The sequence below is a fragment of the Puma concolor genome, chromosome B2 (assembly GCF_028749965.1).
Source record: "Puma concolor isolate L17-30 chromosome B2, mPumCon1.1.hap2, whole genome shotgun sequence".
NCBI lineage: Eukaryota > Metazoa > Chordata > Mammalia > Carnivora > Felidae > Puma > Puma concolor.
Genome location: NC_141671.1, coordinates 52725901 through 52737260, shown reverse-complemented (window position 1 = coordinate 52737260; position 11360 = coordinate 52725901). Strand labels below are relative to the sequence as shown.

The 11360-nt window shown below is 38.9% G+C and overlaps 1 protein-coding gene across 1 annotated transcript in view; it reads right to left on the bottom strand.

Annotated features, from left to right (window-relative positions):
- Positions 1–3804: 3804 nt before the first annotated feature.
- MLIP (muscular LMNA interacting protein) overlaps positions 3805–11360 on the bottom strand; it is a 252780-nt gene continuing 245224 nt past the window's right edge. Inside the window, exon 15 of the mRNA XM_086707084.1 lies at positions 3805–4155. Within this exon, the coding sequence (XP_086563210.1) occupies positions 4150–4155 (6 nt within the window). The 3' untranslated portion in view covers positions 3805–4149. The remainder of the gene's footprint in view (positions 4156–11360) is intronic.

Here is an 11360-nt window from a genome sequence, read left to right as displayed (position 1 = left end):
GAAAATGTTCATGAGAAATTAAGGTGTACTCATTAAAGTATAAAATAAAGAAAAAAAATCGAATTTCTGGTTCAATAAACTGATAATAACATTCTAAAACATGAGGGGAAAATTATGTTTAATTTTACAACATACCACAGAAACATATGGAAAGTCCCCAACATGTAATATATATTTTAAACAAATTCAGTAATATTTCCTAATTACAATTCAATTATTCCAAGACCTCTAGACTTGCTCTAAGCAAAAAAATCTTTTCTTCTTACAAATGAAGTTATCCTCTCACACAGTTGATTTAATTTCTAGGAGATAAATATTCTTTCAAATGTGGAAATCCAAGGCAGTCTAGTAAAAGAAGGATTTTTGTTCCTAGTCTTAATTGTAGAAATTTTTGTTTGTCCAATAAATAAAATTCTGAAAATATTCCTTTATTACTTAAGCTTTCAACTAACTCTTCCTTTTTGCACTTTACTTCAGAGACCATAAAGAACAATATTCAATAGACTTTCCATTTCTTCCAAATTAAAATACCACAAGAAAATAATGAGTCCTGTTAGGTTTGCACAATGAAAAGCTAAAAAAAAAAAAAAAAAAAAAAAAATCTTTACAAAGAAATACGTTATGGCTCTGTAAAGGTTGAGAGTCAAACTTTAGAATAATTACCCCAATTTCCTTTCCTCTGAGTTGAATTAACTCAGAGACATGTTCAACATTGTATCTTTGCAGTCCCCATGGGAATGAGCTCCAGTTGCCTTTGCAATAACTGGCTTCATAATGGATTCTGGTTCCTTCTCTTCCCTAGCTTACTTCATCATACCCTCCCCAGTATTCCCTGTGATCATCTTCCAAAGAAACTATTTACACTAAATCTTTGTCTCAGAATCTGCTTCCCAGGGAACCCAAATCAACAGCCTCAATATCTGTCCATTCCACATCACTGTTCTCACCCCCTTTCCCCTCACAGACAGCCATTGTGCTCTAAGCAACTCAGGGCACTAAATGCTGGTATTAACTGAACTAAAAAGCACCCAATTAATTCTCCCAGTTCTCTCCACAATCAGCATTTTCCCCTCCTGTACTCATGCTCTTAAGACTGATTTTGCTGAGAAACTGATCAAATTATGGTTAGATCATGATGTTCAGTTGCAACTTTTGGCAGAAACAACACAATAGGAAATCAAAAGACTGTGTTCTTTGTTTATCATTCTCTAATTCGGTGACCTCAGTCAAATAACTCTTGCAGTTCAAGTTTTTTGTGAGCACTAGGTGTTGTATGTTAAGCCAATTTGACAATAAATTATATGACAGACAGAAAGAAAGAAAGAAAGAAAGAAAGAAAGAAAGAAAGAAAGAAAGAAAGAAAGAAAGAAGAGAGAGGGAGGGAGGGAGGAAGGAAGGAAGGAAGGGAGGGAGGAAGGAAGGAAGAAAGGAAAGAAAGAAATGGAGCCCATATCTGACTGACAACTGCAATGAGTTGGAGTATAAAAAGTCTCTGAGACTTGGAAAACTTAGGATAAACAGGACATCATTTCAAATCAACCTCCCATCTTAGAGGATGCCTTAGTGATAATATAGCTTATTTCAAAGTTCAGACCTTCACAGGGTGAGAAGAACACAGGGATATAAACAGACCTAATGTATTGTTCCTAGTCGGTATGTCCACTCTAAAGAGCAGCATTCTGAACAGACTTAGTCAAATTAAATACGTGTATATTTATGATTAAACAATTCAAGTCCTGGGTATATATTCCAGAGAAATTCTTCACAAAGATCTACAAGGGAGTGCATGCAAGGTTGTGCATCACAACCATATCTGGCAGAGGAAAACAACCTGAAAGACCACCAGTGGACAGGTGGGTAGGTGATATGTGATGAAAGCATACCACATTGTTTTCAGGTGGAAAACAATCCACTTGACATTTACAGAGCATTGTGAATAGAGCTTAAAAACCATAGTGCTGGATGAAAAAAAAAAAAAAAGAAACAGAACATAAACATATGATTTACATTTCTTAAAAATGCAGGCAAAACCAACGCACATCTTCAAAATGTGTAATTAAAGAAGATGAGAATATACATCAAACACATAAGAACATGTGCTTATAGCATGGGAAGGGAAGATAGTTATAAAAAAATAATCTATCATCTGCATAGAAGGACTTGCCCAAACTTATAATAGCAGTCTGTCATAAATTTGGGGGGGCAGCTCTACACTGAAAGCACAGAGCCTGCTTGGGATTCTCTCCCTCCCTCTCTGCCCCTTCTCTGCTCATGTTCTCTTTCTCTCAAAATAAAGATATAAACATTTTTCAAAAATGAATGAATGGAATGAATGGCTCAATAAATGGCTAGTGTTCAAGTCAGAGTATCTGGATTTGAATTCCGCCTCTACCACTTACTAGCTTGATTTAATCTTTTGGAAAACGTTCTCGCAAATGTAAAATATGAGTAATAATGTTACCTACCTTACAGGCTCATTGTAAAGGTTAAGTTAAATTCATATGAAGCACTGCGGCACCTGGGAGGCTCAGTCCGTTAAGTGCCTGGCTTTTGGTTTCGGCTCAGGTCATGATTTCACAGTTTATGAGTTCAAGCCCCATGTCAGGCTCCACGCTGACAGCACAGAACTGGCTTGAGATTCTCTCTCTCTCTCTCTCTCTCTCTCTCTCTGCCCCTCCCCTGCTCACACATACACACTCTCTCTCTCTGAAAATAAATAAATAAACTTTAAAAATTCACATGAAGCATTTGGTGTGAGGCTGACACATGATGGAACGCAGTGAATACTAGAGATTTGTTATTAATAATCTAAAGTGATGCCTCACACAGTTTAGCAGGTTGATAGAGAAGTAGTTTTGTTTGCTTGTTTGCGTGTTTGTTTGGGGGAGAGAGATGAGCAGAGACCTTTACTGAAGCTCTCCTGTGCCTCACACACTAATGGAGAAGATATGAGAACTTTATATTTCCAGGTGCCAGTTGGTGACTGACAACAGATCATTCCAAAATGGCAGGTGGAGAATGAGAAAGGCCAGTTACTTGTCTGTAAACAACTTTCCCCGCCTTGCCTTATCCCAGGATAATGGGGTAATGAAGCACTTGTCTGAGAGAGCTGTGACTCAAACAGAGCTGGCTACAAGGGAGCAAGGATTATGTGCAAGAAGTAAGTAAAGGAGCCAATAGCAAGGCTCACCTGCTACCAGGAGCTCTCTGTCTAGAATTGCCATGGTTTCTCCATTAGTGTGTTTTGCCCTAGGCTTCCCAGCTGGACAGAAGGCTATAAAAAGGAAACCACGTAGACAAGGCTAGGACAGACTACTTGAGATGAAAGAACTTGAGCACGGCCAATATGGCGAGCACCGGGTTCACAGAAGGGTGGGCTCCCAGGATTGTCATCACAGTGTGGGTTTGTTCTACGGTCTTTACTGCTCCCAAGATTATCAGTAGGAACTGATTCTGAATCACAAGAATCATGTGACAACAAACCAAGAAACCAGAGAGTCGAGGACATCCCCACAACGTGATGCTCAACATCACTGGGCTGCCCCAGCACAGAGTCTGTCCTGAACCCAAACACGACAGGAAACCAGGGTGTGTTATGTGAAATACCAACCTTCTCATGTTCAAGGTCACCCCAATGAACCCCTCAATATCAGTATCTCCTGAAGGCAGGCATGGGCTTATTTTTTTAAGTTGTTCATTTTCTTTACATGTAAAACAAATATATCAAAAGGGAAATAAGACCGGATTCAGTAAGTAATGTGTGCCTTAAATAATACTGGTGTTGAAAAATAGTCACAACCGCTCTTCTATTTACCCATGATTCTTCTTTATTTGGCTGCTAAATATAGGGGCATGTTAGTATTGCTGTCAGCTTAATAGAAGGCATTAAAGGCTCTAACAGTGGTGCGAGAAGCTGTGGATAAATCTTTCCTGTGCTGAAGGTTAGTAGGGTACTGTGATGCTATATGCCTACAGGACCTTTTTTTTTTTTTTTTTTTTTTTTTTTTTTACTTCCACTTCTGCACTGCAGTTCATCAAGGAAACAGTCATACTGGAAAAAAGAAATTACACATCAAATCTAGCAAGTGATTAGCACCAGCATTCCAGAAAACTTCAGCTTGGCCTGTGTTTTCAGCTTCTGCTCCAACTTCATTGCTGCAAGATAAGAGAAAATAATAGCTTAATGAGATAAATAACATGTTAAAAATCTGAAAATTATATATTAATATTAATATATTAATTATATATTATATATTAATATTTGGGCATGGAGTCTCATATTAAAAAATATTTACAGGGGCGCCTGGGTGCCTCAGTCGGTTAAGCGTCCGACTTCAGCTCAGGTCGTGATCTCACGGTCCGTGAGTTTGAGCCCCGCATCGGGCTCTGTGCTGACGGCTCAGAGCCTGGAGCCTGTTTCAGATTCTGTGTCTCCCTCTCTCTGACCCTCCCCCATTCATGCTCTGTTTCTCTCTGTCTCAAAAATAAAAAATAAACGTTAAAAAAAAATTAAAAAAAAAAATATTTACAGTAGGAATTTTTCCCCCCTCGGGAGCTTTCTTATTCCACAATTAATGGCATAACAAAGACCTGTAGCTGTACAGGTACAGCTGTACCTTCACATCAGACTGATCTCTTGAGAGCTCAGAAGAGCAGCTCTGGCCTCGTTCAAGGGGTTACAATGGCTTTGAGGGGCTGGTGCAGCCTTAAGGTACAGCGTTGCCATATCCCACCCACAAACTCTCACCTGCCAATCACTTGGCTGCTACCCTTTCCTTTAGCACTGATGACTACATCATTCCCTAGAACGTAACATCTCAAACAAGGAGGTAAAGTGAAGTGGGATTGGAATAAGTCCCAGCTTTTGCAAAATGGAACACTACAAAAGACAGAGACCGCAAATGAACCTTCTCTTGTTTTCATTTCATATATTGAGTCAATTGGCTTGGTAATGCTGCTGTGTGGCACAGGAGGGATTTTCATAATCTCTTGATCCATCAATCTCTCCATGTTCCTATTTGACAGGGTTAGAGTCTCTCGAACAGGTGACGTAAACTAAACTGAGTGGGCTGGATATCAGTAGATTATACAAGTCAAGAAAGAAAGTTTAAAAGAAAGTATCAGAGATGAGGGCAGAAGAAAAATTTACTTCTCAAACATTACTCTGAACCAACATTGTGACAGAATGGCACCAATGGAGAAAAATGACCATAACTTTATACTTCCAGGTGTCAGTGGAGCATTCCAAAATGGCAGGTGGAGAAGCAAAGAGGTCCACTGCTCTTCTATAAGTAACTCTGCCTGCTATGCTCTGGTCTGGATCATAGGGTGATGACACAGTGGTCTGGGAAAGCTGGCTCCAAGAGAAATGCGAGCTATGTGCAAGAGGTAAGTAAAGCAGATAGAAAATCTCAGTACAATATGGCCAGGCAGCTAGGCAGAATTGGAAAACGTGGTTATATTCTGTATCATTTAGGAGAAACCACATTTGTTAGATGAGAAGGAGGAGGTAAGGAAAATGCTACTAAAACAAGGGGGTACCTTCACTAATGTACTGATTTGTTCTGGCTACAGAAAATCAGTCATAAAATAAGTAAGTTGTAGCCTTCATCATCTGCGATTCTGTGAAGCTTTAAAATAAAAGGAGAAAATGACTAAATCGCATCTCCTCCTTTTCTTTCTAACAAAGAAAAACTACCATTTTTTTTTATTTTCCCGAAAGCACCAACATTTGGTAGCTAATACTACAAGAGATTTAAAGGAATCATCATCCTTTAGCTAATGCTTATGAAGTGTTATGTATTTTATATGCTAAGCACTTTGCATGCATAAATGCAGATCTTCTCCATTATCCCTTGATCTCATTTTACAGAGAATGAAACTGAGGCCCACAAAGATTAAATAGCATGGCCAAGCCACAGCATTTGAAACTAAACCCTAGCCCGTCCAGTGTTTTCTATTTGTCTTTGCTGCTGGTGTAGTTATTAGTGTGTCACAGCCATCTACGGAAACCCACATTATGTTTGGCTTGTAAATGATCAACCGTCTGTCATCAGAAGTATTTAAACAGAAGATGCATAAGGATATAATTGCAGACAGGATCATAACATTCAGTAAAATATTGGACGAAATGCCCTCGGAATTCTCTTTCCAATATAAGATTCATCATCACATAAATAGTTGAGTCAGATGGAAGAGGAACAGGTAGTCCATCGTCTGTTGTTACACTGGCAAACTCAGCACTATTTCTCAGTTCTTCCTGAACCCACTGGCAGATCAAAGTAACATTTGGCATTACAATCGAGCAGCTGGTTTGAAATGATACATTATCCTATGACAGGTGGAGTCAGGATTTTCAACATTTCATGAAGTTTCTAGTTTCCCTTGCCCATCTCAGTATATAAGGCGTCAAGTAACTTGGGAAAAACAAAGGTCCAACATTTCAGAAAGATGAAGTTCATTAATAAAATAAATCAATCAATCCTTATTTTTCAGACTAGCACTAAGTCTCAGGATTTTTTATCATGCTGCCTGTTGAACAACACACTTATTTTGGAAATAAAATATAAATAAGAGCTGAAGGCATTTTTAAAAATCATAATTCTGGGGGCGCCTGGGTGGCGCAGTCGGTTGAGCGTCCGACTTCAGCCAGGTCACGATCTCGCGGTCCGTGAGTTCGAGCCCCGCGTCAGGCTCTGGGCTGATGGCTCGGAGCCTGGAGCCTGTTTCCGATTCTGTGTCTCCCTCTCTCTCTGCCCCTCCCCCGTTCATGCTCTGTCTCTCTCTGTCCCCCAAAAAAAAAAAAAATCATAATTCTGAAGGGACTCGAATTCCAATTGTTTTATTTGTTTTGAGTGAACTTTGGATAATAAGTCATGTAGTGCTGTAAAACATTAAGCCAATGTTACAGAAAGCATTTCTTAGAAGAATGTGCTGTGTAAATTTTTTATTCCCTTTTTATACAAAACCATTCATGTATACTCTTCTCTGCCAAATGAAAGCAAAATGACCTCCATACGTGTCCTTGTAAGTATGAAGCCATATTTCATGTATCCAGAAAAAAAGCCATTTCTGGGAAATGTGTATAATATTATTGCTGCATACTCACTTTTTTTCTGAAAGATTTTAAATATGTTTTGGACATTGACATAACTACTAACTCTGGTGTGAGAACACAAGATCTAGTATGAGAATTCATTATCCAGAAGCCAGAAGCTATAAAATGTTCAGTAATTAGCAGTGCTATAAACGTAGCTTGATAGATAGAGAAGGTAGGTATAAGGGAGGCTAGAGAGCAAAACATTGAATCTGAGGTCAAAACACTTAATATCTGGATGACCCTAGCTCCAAATAGTGATTAGCCCGATCTTATTTTGTTTGTTTATCTTGAAAAATTAGCACATGCAGGAATGGAAGTCCAAGGAGTTTCTGACTTGCTCAGCTTTACCATGACTCATTCCTATACAAAACCCAACATGAATATATTGAGACGACTTGGAAGGAGAGCCCCCAAAATTGTCAAACCTGCACCTCTCACATAGTATATTCAACTGCATCCCTAGAGAAGAAATAATAAGTAGGACCTGTGTCTTTTTAATGACTACTTAGAGTAATACTCTCTCAGATTTCAGTTCTGCCCCCTTGTCAACCAAGTGTAAGAACAAAGAGAAATTAAAAAGAAGAGACTTCAGGGATGCCTGGCTGACTTAGTTGGTTAAGCATCCAACTGCAGTTCAGGTCATGATCTCATGGTTCTTGAGTTCAAGGCCCATGTCAGGCTCTGTGCTGACAGCTAGGAGCCTGGAACCTGCCTCAGATTCTGTGTCTCCCTCTCTCTTTGCCCCTCCTCACTCATTCTCTCTCTCTCTCTCTCTCTCTCTCTCTCTCTCTCTCTGTCTCAAAAATAAACATTAAAAAATTTTTTAATAAAAACAAAAAAAAAAGAAAAAGAAAAGACTTCATTCTCCATGTTGAAAATAAGGGAAGCAATTTCCATCTCTCCTTCATAGAGCATTTACTTTAAAAACTTGTTGCAGGGGCGCCTGGGTGGCTCAGTTGGTTGGGCGGCCAACTACAGCTCAGGTCATGATCTCGCAGTCTGTGAGTTTGAGCTTCAAGTCGGGTCTGTTCTGAGCACTCAGAGCCAGGAGCCTGCTTCTGATTCTGTGTCTCCTTCTCTCTCTGCCCCTTCTCTGCTTGCTCTCAGTCTCTCAGTCTCTCTCTCTCTCTCTCTCTCTCTCTCTCTCTCTCTCCCAAAAACAACTAAAAAATCTTTTAAAAAAAACCTTGTTGCTATAAATACATTCTCCTCTTGTTGAAATGTATATAAATTCTTCTGAAATTTAGACAGGAATTCTGTCAGCTTTAAGACCTAGGAATGTCTTTCTCAAGACTTTGAGAACCATGTCCTTTGAATGTAAATGTCCAAGTGAGATAGCACTCACATTTCCTAGTTTCTGAGAGAGGATAAGAGCCTACCTAGCTGATTCCTACCTCCTGTTATAAAGACGTGAAAAGTGTATTGTAGCTTTATGTAAAGCTGATTAACTAACACAGGTAGTAACCCCAATTGCTATTGCCCAATCTTACTTGAGGATGAATTGAATTATGGTTTATCTTGAGAACATATATATAATGGGTTATATCTACCCGGCTGTATGCAGGGTGAGATTTCCTCCTGTCTTTGCAATCTCCGTGTGATTGCGATATATATATCACATTCTGGTTTAATGCTTATTCAATAACAAAATTGTCTCCTTCCTCTACTATCTTTAAGATGATTTCTGGATTGGCAGAATTTTTAAAAATTATGTTTCCCTAAAACAGGCAGGAGGCTTACAACCCAGGAAAGTCATTTTGATGGGTTCCAGTTCTGCCACGCCTGGAGGTAGGAATGTCCTCTGGTTATCACTGCCTTGTCTACCTGGATGCCTGGGCAGGGGGGGCTACCCATTCAGGCATTCACAGTAGGTGTGTTTATAAGATAAATTTACCCTGGCCCTCTAGCCAGCTGTCTTTCAAAGCATAGGAATTTTATTTTAATCAACACTTAATAATATCCAGATTCTGAGTTCTTGCCTGAGATTACAACCTTGAACTCAGCAATCCAAAATTTATCAAAGCCTGATTTTGAGAAATAACACTTATGAGAAATTGCCTGAAGGGAGTAGAGGGGGCCCATTCTTCTTGATAATTTCATTTTTACCCTTGAATCAAACCAGAAAATGAGAGTGGCTTCCATGGACAAGACACTGATTTCCCCTTTTCTATGTTCTCATCTGGAGGATAAAGATAAAGGAACAAGATGTGTGTTCCCTAAGATTAGAACTTTAAACATCAATAGAGGTTCTGGAATTCAAAATAAAATGAACACAAAAAGGCTTATATGCACCACAGCAGCCAGAAAGTCTTAGTCACCTTGCTAGCACTACTGTTATCTTGCTAACTCTTAAATGTCTAAAAAATCTGCAGAGTGAAGGAATGAGAAAATAGGAGAAGAATTTGCCTTGTGTGTGTTTATGGGCAGCTGGTGAATAATTAGCTCTCAAGTTGTGTTATTAGCGAGTGGATCCAAAAGGTCAGAATCAACTGCATCTAATCATGTTTTTGGAAATCAATCGACCCTCAAGTTAAAAATAAAATAGGCCTAGGGCTGCATGTAGCAGGCGATGCGAGGAGCAGCAGGTCTCTTTCTATCTCATTCCCCAGTATGACTTTCACAATTAAGCCTGTGGAAGGACAAGTGGGTCACAGAATGGTTGTGGATCAAAGTGTTGCCAGATTCACAAGACATGATGAATACAATCAGAAATAATTGTTGCTACTAGGATTTAATTTCTTTGAAGTAACTCTACTCAGAAATCGTTTACCTCACGCAGGGAGTTTGCTATAAATTAGATGGTGTTATACACCTGCTTGGAAACTACCGTATTGGTGTGAACAATTGACGTGTATGAAAGTGCCCTCCTTTGCTTGTATAACAGCTCATCATTAACCAACTATTTTTAAAAGTGCCATATAGAATGCTAAAAAAAAATTCTTTGGAATGTAATACCTCCACCCCACCCTCACACTCAGCTTGTGCCAAATGCTATCCCCTGCCCAGCCTATGGGTTTTCCAAAGCTTGTGGGGACTATCAAAGAAAATAGAAAGAAATATTAGGTTTTACTAAAGAAATTGCAGTGAATCTCAACATAGAGCAGAGCTCTCAAAGTTAATCTACCAGGTTAAAGCACAGGTTGAATCTTTATGACACTAGACAGAAAGATGTGACCAGATTTTTAATTAATTCAAAGCATTCTCCAAGACAAACTTTTGTTATGATTCTCCTGCTTTTACTTTCAAATGTTGGTTTCCAAGATTGAATAACTTACTCAATTTGCCCTCCTAAACTACCAATAAAGGAGCTAGAATTTGAGGATCTCAACTCCTGTTGTCCATTTGAACCACCGGGAGAGATTTTTCAAACAATCAATGTCTTTACCCACCTCCAGAGATCCTTTACTTAATTTGCCTGGAGTGGAACCCTGCTACTGAGGCTTTTAAAAAGTCCCAGTGAATTCTAATGTTCAGACAGAGTTGAGAACCACTGAATTAGATTGTAAGTGAAAGTGTTGTTTTGAGTTAGTTCTTTTAAAAGTTATTTTATAAATCTTATGATTTATAAAAACAAGGAGCAAATCAAATCAGATATATTTGAGGTCTGTTTGTTTTTAAATGAATTTCAAAGCAAATTTTAAAAACTAGTATCTACAAATAACATGATTGAAAGAAAATACTAGGTGGGATTCTCTGGCGGTAAGAAAGACAAGCCGCTACCTTCAGAAATGAAGGAAAAACCAAGGAGGAAATTCTGAGATCCAGTCAAGTTTCTTCCATAATTCATTATTTGCACTGCATATACAACTGGAATGGTTTACTCCTTAGGCCATAAAGTCATAAGAATGGAATTGTTTTAGGGGCACCTGAGTGGCTCAGTTGGTTGAGTGACTGTCGTGAGCTCAGCTTAGGTCGTGTTCTCATGGTTCATGAGAACGAGCCCCATGTTGGGCTCCAGGCTGAGCCCGGAGCCTGCTTGGGATTCCCTCTCTCCTTCTCTCTCTGCCCCTCTTCCCCCTCTCAAAATAAATGAATAAAAACTTTTAAAACAAGAATGGAATTGTTGCATAAAAACAGATCGTTTTCTTGGTTGATGCTTTGCAGGTAAATAAATAAAAAGAGAGGGTTTGAGGAAAATATATGGGTCAATATTACAGTCTGACCACATATCATAAGGAGTTATAAAAAGTTGTCAAACTGCTTCCAAACATGCCAGGATTACCAACAAGTAAAACACAGCACACTGGAAGCATAAAATGGT